The 12,299-nt window shown below is 41.6% G+C and overlaps 1 protein-coding gene across 3 annotated transcripts in view; it reads left to right on the top strand.

Moving 5' to 3' along the window:
• Positions 1-11,912, top strand: part of LOC107678588 (methylcytosine dioxygenase TET1-like) — a 50,594-nt gene extending 38,682 nt beyond the window's left edge. For 2 of the 3 annotated variants that reach the window (XM_016473916.1, XM_016473915.1), the window contains exons 3-6: positions 8,004-10,113; positions 10,202-10,292; positions 11,292-11,385; positions 11,481-11,912. In XM_016473916.1, coding sequence (XP_016329402.1) covers positions 8,004-10,113; positions 10,202-10,292; positions 11,292-11,385; positions 11,481-11,693 — 2,508 coding nt within the window. In that variant the 3' untranslated portion in view covers positions 11,694-11,912. Of the gene's footprint in view, positions 1-8,003; positions 10,114-10,201; positions 10,293-11,291; positions 11,386-11,480 lie in introns of those variants that run through there. The other variant, XM_016473917.1, reaches the window with a different exon arrangement.
• The last annotated feature ends 387 nt before the right edge of the window (positions 11,913-12,299 follow it).

Genomic DNA, 12,299 nt, shown 5'->3' with positions numbered 1-12,299 from the left:
TATGAAGAATATTAAAAACATTAGGAGTCAGCTGTCTTCGGCAGTCCTTAAGGTACCAGCACAATAACACACTCAGCAAAATATGATCTAATTATCGTTATCGATAAAATCCCATAAAATATCGAGATATAATTTTTTGTCAATATCGCACACCCCTAGCGCGTACACACCTCACGCATCGGATACCGTGCGCGTGCTCAAGGAAGTTGGACATAGTGCTGTATTAGAGGTAAAAATGTATATAAATACTGTTCGGTTTCTCGCACAAACTGATCGTTTCGTGTCTTAGGACATCAATGTGTCGTCACGAGCCGCAGGGTTTAATTTGGATTTGTCTGTGCATGTTTTTTTTACTCTCATAGATTTGTTACCATTGCCATGCATTATACGACTGATAGACTGCAACGGCTGGACTTAAAAATCATAATTTGTGTTCTACTGAAGAAACAAAGTCACCTACATCTTGGATGCCCTGGGGGTAAGCAGATAAACATCAAATTTTCATTTTGGGGTGAACTATCCCTTTAAGTATTTTACTTATACTAAACATAGGCTCAAAGATGCACTAGTCAAAGAGACATGCCAGTGAAAACAAGGAAGAGTTGATATGTGAGGAGAACAATCACGTTTATTTTCTAAAACCAAAATCAAACTCCTCACCTCAAAATTGCAAAAAACAAAACAAAAAAACTATATACTTCAAACAGTTCTCTTCAGTATAATGGATAAATAAAATAATGTTAAGTAAAATTTAAAAATCAAAGCCTTCTTGCACGGGATGTGCTGATTTCGGCCTTGTTGCCGGCTACAGTAATGTCCTCATCTCATATGTAAAACAACTGTGATTCACCTGTGAACTACTTGCTAAGGAACTCGCATTCACGTAAAGTAGCCTTGTTGACAAGTTTGGGTGAGTAAGGGCAAATTGCACAAGATATAGTTCTTTCAGTGCCCTGTAGTTGGCGATATAACTTATTTTGTAGCAGAAATAAACTGCTGCAGGAAAAGCTAGGTGTCATGCAAAATGTAATGTGTAATTGCAACACTCATTACAAACGTAGTGGAGTAAAGTACAGATACTTATTCAAAAATGTAGTGAAGTAAAAGATACTAATATCTTTGATAATCAAGTACAGTAATATCTAAGATACTCAAGTACAGTAATTAATTACATTTACTCAAATACTTTACTCCTCTGCTCCCATTAGATCCCTATTCAGACTACTTTATTGAAATTAGTTTCACTCAGCATCTGGCTGACCGCTTTTGTTTCACTATTGAATGGGAACATCAGAGGAGCCGATTACTATTCTCTTCCTATTCCCCCTAGTAATAACAGTTGCAGCGGCTGCCAAGTTATTGCCTCACTCTTGTTTCGACCCCTCTGTTGCATCAGCCCTCTCCTGGCATATGTGTTAATGATACATGGAGGAGTTTTCCTCAATACTACATTGTTGGTGCTGCTGAATTTATTTACACACTGCATTAAGAGACACATTTAACTTGCTTATGAATACGAAAAACTTGAAACCACAGTTTCTCACAAAATGACTGACTGACTCCTGCAAGTATTTAATCTTCTCATGCACACTGCTTTACATGGGTTGTAAAATTGTGTTTTATGAGAGGTACTTAGGTTACAGTAAAGCAGGCATGCTGTGAAGGCTCTCACGTGCAGGTTTTCTTTTCATTGCTTTTTTTCTTTTTTGGTATGGAAAAACAATTATGAAGCTATAATGAGCGTTACTAATAATGTTCACATTGTGGTATATTTAAATTAGGGCTAATTTTACAATGTAGTATGATTAATTGTCTCTTAATTTCAAAAATGTGCAACTTGGTTTTTATTGTTTTAAATACATGCACATGCATGTTTAATTGCATGTACAGCATTGCTGTAGCTCAAACAGCACAAATAGTGCTAACAACACAAAGGTCATAGGTTCAATTCTCAGGAAAATCCATGAAGTGTCAAAATTCTTTGGATAGAAGCTTCTGTCAAATGCATTATTGTACATACACAAACCACACAAACACATTCACAAAAGGCATACCAACAGAGTTTACGATAAAAAACTAAAAAATTGTTTTCTTTCCTTCCTTAAACCTACACTGTAAATTTTTGTCTCTCTAGCAGTTAAAAAAATAAAACTGCATTTTATATTCTATCTACATAAAGTTATATTTCTTTTCACTCCAGACCGCCAGAGGCAGTGCTGAAAGCACTAGTGGAAAATCCCTCATGCTCGTGCTTGACCGAGAACAGAATAACAAAAGTTGTCACCTCATGACTCGTGACGTATCTTGAGCTATAATAACCCCCCTAACACATCATCTCGACCTCTTCCTTATTCTCGGTTGACTAATCACTTGATTGAATCTGTTGTGACGATATTTTGTTTAGCTTGCTGCTGAAGAGTTCTTCAAGATATTGGCGAGCTGTTTCGTCTTTGCCTGCATTAATCGCAGATGAATAGCATTCGATTATGAATGCGATATTGCGTAGCTTGTCAGCGAACTACGGCTCTGTGTATTAAATGCCGCTCCATCTGAAAGCATGTGATGGAGATTTACTACTAAACACAGAACCGGCTTTACTGATGAGATGCGCATGACAATCGCATGCAATTTATCGTGCAGCCCTAATTTAAGGTGAGTATTGATTCAACATGGATACACTTAGATGTTCTACCTGCCCTTATGTAATGGATATCATGGATGGACATCGTCAGTGTCCACGTGTCTTGGTGTGGATCATCTTAAGAGGTGATGTCTGACCTATGCCCGGAATGCGCCATAATGCCTCTCGCTGTGCATCGATCACGTCTGGTGGGTCTGCTATCATGATTGGGAAGTTTCCTCCAGTGTCTCTGCAGTCGATCGTAAGCATAAACAAACATTTCAAAGTAAAAAAAAGAAAAATCTTCTGATTTAGAACGCAAAGTTGACCAGCTCTCTTCTGCAGTAGAGATGTTACAGCCTCTCTTTGCTAAAGCTCAGCCTAATATGGAGGTACAAGACAAGGCTCAAATTGAATCGTGCATCACACCGTTAGATGTGATGTCAGTGGCTGCCTCTGTGTGTGGATTTTATTGGAGCTGAAGAAAATTTGTTTGCAGATAAATCACTTCACTCTGGCAGTGAGACCATGTCTGAGAAGTCAGGTGGGTTGTCTTCAGTTGTTGCAGATGCTTTCCCACATCAATCTGGATCCTCCTCAGGCAACTGCAAGTTTTGAGAAATTTTTTTTATTTGAATTTTACGTTGTGCACAGAGAACATCCTTTACCAAGCCTCAGTGCCAAGAGTTCACATCTGTATTAGTGTCAGCATTACAAAACTCATTAAAAGGCCACACGCCCTGATCAGTTGGCTCGCACTCTGGCTGTGATGCAGGACCCAGACATAGTGGGACTTGGTAGCATGCCACCTATAGAATCTAGTGTGGCAGCATTCATTGTATCTCCTGATGAGGCACTTCGTGAAAATGTGCGCTGTCCCAATGTCGAGTGCAGACGCACTGATGACCTACTGTCCCGTGCATACAATTCTACAGCAAGCCTTGGCTGTGTTTCCAATTCTTTGGCGCACATGCTTGTAGCTTTACATTCCTCTCTGAGCGAAGCTTCATCTGACCCATTAGTAACAGAACTCTCTTTACAAGCCATGGGTGTTATTGCCAGTCACTGTAGCACCGCTTTAGGCACTCTTGTGCAAGCTCAAAGGCAGGTTAGCTCAATCTTCCTTGCCAGAGGTGTGTTGAAACAATTTTCAATGACTGCCATTAGTTTCGGGTCGAAACTTTGGACCAGCTGCACAGGAAGCCTTGGACCGGCGTGTATCAGTCTCTGAAATGCGTTCCCGTCATGTGGGGACAGCTTCAGGATCCAGGCCACCTCCAACAGCCTCTGGTGTCCATTATCACAATGTTGGTGCAAGATCTTCATATAGACCTCCTCAGCATTTCCAGCATTGGAACCCACAAGCTCCTCAACCTCCTAGGCCTGTTGGGTCTCAACTGCGTGGACATCAGTCTCATGCATGACACCCAGGCCCTCAGCAGTGTCCCCCCACCTCTACTGAAAAGCATCCATGGGATCGTTGATGCACAGATGACAACAGTGGGCTGTTTTATGGAAAGTCACCTGGAGCGTTGGAGATCAATAAAAACAAATCAGTGGTTACTGACTACCCTTTCAAGAGGGTACCGTATACAGTTTTGCTGTTGACTCCTGTTCATACTGCCACGAGACAGACAATAGATCACGATCAATGCCAGGCAGAGGCACTTGCGCACAAAGTTCAGGTATTGCTGCACAAGGGTGCCATAGAGTTAGTCGACCCTCAAGTTCACCCCGGGGGATTCTTTTCCATTTATTTTCTGGTCACCAAGAATGACGGCGGGTTTCGACCGATCTTAGACTTGAGAAATCTCAATCACTTTCTAAAGTTCCTTCCGTTTTAGATGTTGCGCACAGCAAATGTGTTGCAAGCAGTTATGCCAAAAGACTGATTTGTGACGATCGATTTGAAGGATGCGATTCCTTTGGTTTGCGTTCATGGGTCAGATATTCCAGTTCAGGGTTCTTCCGTTTGGCCTGGCTCTAGCACCAAAAGTTTTTTCATTCAGGCGGCATTGGAACCACTCCAAAGGAATAGCATGAGGGTACTGCCAAACCTGGACAACTGGCCTGTCTGTGCAGCATCACCCCAGCAAACAATCGATCAAGCTCGTCATCTGTTGGACCATATTGGAGCTTTAGGGATTTCTGTGAATTGGGAAAAATGCAAACTTGTCCCAATGCAGACAACCAATTTCATAGGTCTTGCTCTCAACTCTGTCACAATGCTGGCATGTAGGGTGCCTTCGGGTGGGCCATTCTCAGCGCTACATTTCTCTTATGAGACTCTTGAGAAAGCTCACAGCAGCAACAAAAGTAGTACCACTGGGATTGCTTTGGCTCAGGCCATTCCAATGATGGCTTATTCAAAAGCATCTGTGTCCAGTACGAGACAAATACACAAAGATCAGAGTCACACATCGTTGCATGCGAGCTCTAGCACCTTGGTTGCAGAAGCAATTTCTCTTCAGAGGAGTTCCATTGGGACCTCCACCTGCTCAGTGGGAGGTCATCAGGACAGATGCCAGTCTTCTCTGATGGGGTGGAGTCTGGCACAGAAGAGGAGTGAATGGCACTTGGAAGGGGGCCCTACACACAGTGCACATAAATGTTCTAGAGTTAGCAGCAGTGTTTCTTACCCTTCTTCATTTTCAGTCTGTTCTCAGGGGAAAACATGTTCTGGTACGCACAGACAACAGGGAGACAATTTTTTATATCAATCATCAGGGAGGCACAAGATCACAGAGTGCACTTCAGGTGGCTCGCAACTGCTTGTCTGGGTCAGACCAACCTACTTTCATTCCAGACAGTGTATCTACAAGGCCGACTTAATCAGGCCACGTATGCTCTTTCACGTGGCAGTCACAGGGAGACTGGACTGGCACTTCAGGTGGCTCGCAACTGCTTGTCTGGGTCAGACCAACCTGCTTTCATTCCAGACAGTGTATCTACCAGGCCGACTTAATCAGGCCACGTATGCTCTTTCACGTGGCAGTCACAGGGAGACTGGACTCTACACCCGGAAATGGTGCAGATAATATGGAGGACTTATGGGACTGCAATAGTAGATGTGTTCGCGGACAGTCAAACGTCTTACTGCTCTCATTGGTACTCCCTGAGGGACAAATCAGGATCTGTGGGTCTGGATGCACTAGCCCATGATTGGCCAGACATGATCCTGTGTGCTTTCTCCCCGCTACCACTGACTTGGATGACTCAGTGTCCAGTGCGTGAATGTGGCCATCGTCTGCTGTTAGTGGCTCCACATTGGCCTGCAAGGCCATGGATTCAGACTCTTCTCTCACTGACAGTAGGACAACCTTGTCATCTGCCCAGCAGATCAGACCTACTGAGTCAGTTAAGAGGGAAAGTTTGGCATCCACATTCAGACCGATTTAAACTGATTTAAACTGCCTCTAGGACCGCCAGGTCACTCTTGGAGTGTTCACAGAGGGACAGGAAAATGCTTGTGCTGAATCCACACGAAAGTTGTACGCTTGTAAGTGGAAAGTGTTTTATGACTGGTGTTCTAGCTGCAGTGTGTGTGTGTGCACTTGGAATACTTGGTTAAATGCAGAGCACAAATTCCAAGTATGGAACACCATACTTGGCCACACGTCACGTCACTTCACTTCATTTGAGCCAGTATCAAAGTCTGATATTAAATTGCTGTCATTTAAGACCACATTTCTCTTGGCCAATTGTTTGTTTGCTTTAGCAATGTGTGCAGGGGTGCTGCACTTTCCAAACAGAGACTGGCACACTGGGTGATGCAGGTAATTTCTCATGCATATGAGTCTGTACCTTCATCTTTCCACTGTCACTCTACTCGTGCTTTGGCAACATCTTGGGCGTTCAAGGGAGTGTCGCTCTCTGAGATTTGTGCTGCAGCAACTTGGAGTTCAGCTTGCATGTTTTCTCGTTTTTACAGATTAAATGTGACTCCCTTGCCAGCGGTGTGTGTTGCAGTGCTATGTCCCTGTACAGATGCTTCGCAAGGGGATTCCTCGTGACTGCGTAGGTATTCGTCTTCCACTAGTGCTTTCAGCACTGCCTCTGGTGGTCTGGAGCGAAAGGAAATAGAACGCTAGTTACAAACGTAGCAGTTTGCACCACCAAAGTTTCTGGTCATTCAGTATCGCGAGAATGATCTAGAGGTCGAGATGACGTGTTAGGGGGTTATTATAGCTCAAGACGCGATGCGAGTTACAAGGTGACAACTTTGTTATTCTGTTCTCGGTCAAACGCGAGCATGACGAATTTTCCACTAGTGCTTTCAGCAGTGCCACTGGCGGTCTTCCACTTAGTCATAGAACCATAATTATGTTTGTAATGCATGTTTTCTCGTTTTTACAGATTAAATGTGACTCCCTTGCCAGCGGTGTGTGTTGCAGTGCTATGTCCCTGTACAGATGCTTCGCAAGGGGATTCCTCGTGACTGCGTAGGTATTCGTCTTCCACTAGTGCTTTCAGCACTGCCTCTGGTGGTCTGGAGCGAAAGGAAATAGAACGCTAGTTACAAACGTAGCAGTTTGCACCACCAAAGTTTCTGGTCATTCAGTATCGCGAGAATGATCTAGAGGTCGAGATGACGTGTTAGGGGGTTATTATAGCTCAAGACGCGATGCGAGTTACAAGGTGACAACTTTGTTATTCTGTTCTCGGTCAAACGCGAGCATGACAAATTTTCCACTAGTGCTTTCAGCAGTGCCACTGGCGGTCTTCCACTTAGTCATAGAACCATAGTTATGTTTGTAACTAGCGTTTTGAATCATCCAGCACAAACTTTCAGCTTCACTCTACATTTCTCTGTCTATAGATATGATGTGACAGGTCTAACATATAAATCATTATTATAGGTTTATCAAAGTATATTTGGGTAAAGTAATGGCAGGATTTTAAAGATGGAAAGATTAATTAATAACTCTCATTAATAACATTTTGTTATATAAAAAAAGTCACATAGTGTAACTTAAAATTGTTAAAAAATAAGAATTAATCATCCTGATCCATTTATAAATTCCTCAGAAAATGTTGTTGTTATTGTGAATTAATTAATTGCCATATTGCAAATATTGAAGAAATGCGTATTAGAAATTATGTCACTCACTCTTTATAGTTTTTCAAGTTGGCACAAACCTTTTAACAAAGTACACATTTTGTGTATAGATATTATGTACAATAATGTTTTAACATATTAGTACATAACACCGAAAAATAAATAAAAAAAAGTGTTTTTCATGAATTGCTTAATCACCCCAAGTTCTGTGCCATGGTCCACTGTGGCACCAGCTGTCATAAGTTGTGATGACCAATTGCATTATGTCCTGCTTCACACCACAGCCGAAACATGCTGAAGCATCTCTATATTTTTCCACTGCAGGCTGAGTCAGAGGCAAATTCAGTAAATGGCACAAGCTCAGAGCAGATGGAGGAGACCTGTGCGGCACCAGAGGAAGAGGCGCATTACGTATCCTTAACACACAATGTTCCACCTGATGTTCCCACACCTCTCCAGCATGGCTTGTTACCAGCACCTCCTGGAAAGGAGCCCAGGGCCACTGATGTACTTCTCCCTCACAACAGTTCTCTAACCTCTCATAATGGTGCTGAATACATGAAACCAAACACTGAGAGGCATGTGGATCCCACTGAGCCACATGCCACATTCCATAGATCCACGTTTAAGAAAAGTTGTGAATCCGAGTCCGTTCAAGAACAGATGGTTCCTCTGAAGAAGATAAAACTGGAGGAGCAATGGGTTGAGATTGATGACCTGCACTCAAAGCGCTTAGAAACTAGCGGGTGCTACGAGGATGCTTTATCTACGCTTGCAGCTGTGGTCTGCTACTCCAGTAAGGACAGGAAAAGTCTAGAGGAGAGGCTTTTTGGGCCTCAGGCCTCAGACATGTGTTTAAAAACTGAGCCGAAAGAAGAACCATATCAGTGTCAGTTAAATCAAGGAGAAAGTCCAGAAGAACCTCCTCAGAATGATAACATTGCACTATCTTTACTCAGTGTCCAGTCTCTGGTCCAGCATAGGAATATTAGCGTTGATCAGGCTATAGCTATTGAGGCCTTGACCCAACTGGCAGCTACCCCACAAACAGTGCCCTTTGAAACAGAAAACCAGAGTCAGGACGCTCAACGAGAAACGTCTACATGCTCCGCTTCAAGCAACCACATAACTCTTCGAGAGGCTAAACCAGTTTCAGATGTTTTCTCTAACAAGGTCTCGGTAATCAGTTCATCATTGCAACAGACTTCTGTCATCTGCAACCCTCTGAACAGGCCGACCTACTTCACCCAAAATCAGCATTGTGCATCTACCTCCAGAAAACTTTCCCTGAAGGATCTTCTGGTGGCCAGCTCAGAATGTGAAAAGCTATCGTATACCACGGAGAACCGCAGAAATGGCCAAGCACTTTGTAAAGCTGACAGGTTAGAAGGCACTTTCAAGAAGTATAAGCATGGAGAAGCGATTCAAATCTCGAGAAAGAGGGATGAGGAGGAAGTTGCAGCTCAATTGGTGCAGCTTGCGTTCATGATCGAATCCAGGCAGATGCAAGTCTCTGAAAACAATCCACCGAAATGCATGCCGACTCAGACCATGAAATACAATCATAATTGTTTGGGGCAGCACTTAAAAAAGCAAAGTAAACCCAAAATGACGCCATCAAAACCCAGGATGTCCAAGAAGAAAGCTACTGAGATCGAGGGCAACCATTGTAGGATTCCATTGGCCAAGAAGACACCCAACAGGAAAACCCCACTCAAGGCCACCATTCAGAAAGCCATTTCACAACAAAAGATGAGGTTCCAGCACAAGAGGAGTCCGTTTCTTCCACAAGCGCAGATAGACCTGAAAAAGTACATAGCGGAGGCTCATCACGAGAACAGGCAGCTCTTATACTACAGCAACTCTCTGAAGAAAGAGCACTTTGAAACGATCTTAGGTTCTGGTAAGCAGAACGGCTTTCACTGTAAATACGAGCATGGAGCTCAAAGTCATTCTTTACCACCACCAAACGGGCTCTTTCACAATCATACAAATGACCATCTAGGTGCTAGCCAGAGGCCAAGGCATGAATGTGAACAACAAATGATTTCTCAGGTATCGAAAACCTACGATGTGCTAAATCATGGTGCTAAACAACAACCTCGGCAAACCATGGCCAGTGAACCCTGTAAAGACTCGCCGCAAAGCCCAGGGATGTACCATAAAGCCAACGGCTTTAATGATCATCAATACTTGCACACAAATCAAAATGGATTTTACAAAGTGGAGAAGTCTGGAGGTGTTACAGTGTTGTCCACATCCAATGTATATTTGGAGAATGGTGATGTGGCATACACTGGAGAACAGACTCCTACCAAGCACACGATCAACAGCTTTTTTGAGTCTCCAATGAGGTTCTTGAACACACCGACCAAGAATCTCCTCAACCCCCCCTCTAAACAAACCACAGAGCTGCCCTACTGTGATTGTGTGGGTAAGTCATATTAGCCATATCATATCTTGAAATAAAAGTTTGCTAGAACTTCTTTCAGTTCATCTATGAACACAATTTCCCTCTACAGAACAAATAATTGAGAAAGAGGAGGGTCCGTACTACACTCACCTTGGATCTGGCCCGAATGTAGCAGCCGTGAGAGAGATGATGGAGAACAGGTAAAGTGGATCTAAGTTGTTTACATGCAATAATGTTTTCACTGGATCCAACACAAAAAATATACACATTTTTTATTAATTTTACTGTATAATTTTAAATGTATATGTATACATTTAATTTCCTAATTAATAATTATTAATTAATCCTTAATTATTGTTTCATATTTATTAAAAACATTAAAAAATATTTGTTTTAAAATAAAAAAGAATAATTATATTTAATAAAAAAATAATACATTTATTTAATAAAATAAGAATAAAATAAAAATGTTTATTATTATTATTATTATTATTATTTAATAATAATTATAATGTTTAATATTTATAAGCAATCCCATGTGTAGCAGCTCGGGGACCTTTCCCAATCCCGTCCCCCCTCTATCCCACCTTCTGGTTAGAGTTAGTTTCAAACTAACCCTAAATATTACACTTCTGCAATTAATTAAATTCAGACAACTTAATATACAGACTCCATTTAAACATTTGTTTGCTTTGTAAGATTAAAGTTTGAAAATCTCTGTTTTGGTTATATTGTTGAAATGCCCACCATTCAAAATGCTCCTGATGATGACGATGATGTCATAATATTTGAATACTGAATTCTGATTGGTGTTTTTTTTTTGCATATATTTGCATATTGAATCTAGATGGATCTGTTCTTCATTGCATATATTTTTAACAGTAAGAAACACAAATCTTAATATAGTTACATGAAAAAAATCTGAATTTGAGGTCTTACATCTAACATTTGTGTAATGGTGGGGACAATTAACAGTGCCAGTTTAAAAGTCAGTTATTTAATTTTAGAAACAACATGTCTTTGTACTATCACATTTAAGTTTTTTCTTACACGCTATAAATGAGTCTTTTTACATAAAAATATATGTATCTTTATATTTTATGAAGGGAGGTCTGTTGCAAAGGGATAATCATATTTGGGGGCATCAAAAAAATGTTGAACTTTTGATAAACACTATAAACACTGTGTTTTCATCACAGATATGGTGAGAAAGGCAACGCAGTCCGTGTGGAGGTTGTTGTGTATACAGGCAAAGAGGGGCGGAGCTCACAGGGTTGCCCAATCGCCAAGTGGGTGAGTGACCCGCATGAAATAACTAGCAGTCTGCGTAGAGCTTGCAGAATGTCTGTTCCTTCATATACTGTGTGCACATGTGTTAAATTCTGCAGATCATACGTCGAGGAAGTGAGGAAGAGAAGTTGTTGTGTCTTGTGCGGCAGCGTGCTGGTCACTGCTGTCAGAACGCAGTGGTAGTCATTCTCATCCTGGCCTGGGAGGGGATCCCACGCAGTGTGGCTGACAGGCTGTACCAGGAGCTCACACAGACTCTCTGCAAATATGGCTCGCCCACTAGCCGCCGCTGTGCCCTCAATGAGGAGTGAGTCACAAGTAACATACGGACAGAGTGTGTGGGAATGATTCACGTACACACTCCCTCAAACAAATACAAAAGAACATTTGGAGGTTGTTCTTGATGAAGTGTTTGTGAAGTGTTTTCTTTAAGCTTTTACACCAACTCCTTCACTCCATCATTTTATAAGTGTACATTCACTGCTGAAAAGACCAGGCTAGATTAGTAGAAAGCAGGGTCAGAAATTATCTTAGGGCAAAAATTCCACCAAAATGAACAAAAAATTCAAGATATGAGGACAAAAAATGACTGCACAATTAAAAATAAAGAAATTGCGATTAAAGTGAAATGTGAACATGAATAAAGAGTGTTGATTGCGGCATTACATTCAGATCTGCTCACAATGTGTCAAAGATTTCTTTTTGTATAGTGTTTTTTGCAGTGTTGAGCATTATAAACGAGCACATGAATGTGATGGCCAGTCAGAGACGTTTATAGTTGTGCAGTTCCACAAATTCTCTCATCATAAACTTAAGTGAAATCTTGGTTTTCTAATACGTTAAAAAAGTAATGAACTAAGTCATTGTTGGTGTTGATATATATAATTAAAAAACAAATAAGCAAGCCTAGCCCAGAT

This window comes from Sinocyclocheilus anshuiensis, unplaced genomic scaffold (genome assembly GCF_001515605.1).
Source record: "Sinocyclocheilus anshuiensis isolate Anshui unplaced genomic scaffold, SAMN03320099.WGS_v1.1 scaffold536, whole genome shotgun sequence".
Taxonomy (NCBI): Eukaryota; Metazoa; Chordata; class Actinopteri; order Cypriniformes; family Cyprinidae; genus Sinocyclocheilus; species Sinocyclocheilus anshuiensis.
The sequence above is the reverse complement of the archived record's forward strand: the minus strand, read 5'-3'. Positions and strand labels throughout refer to the sequence as shown.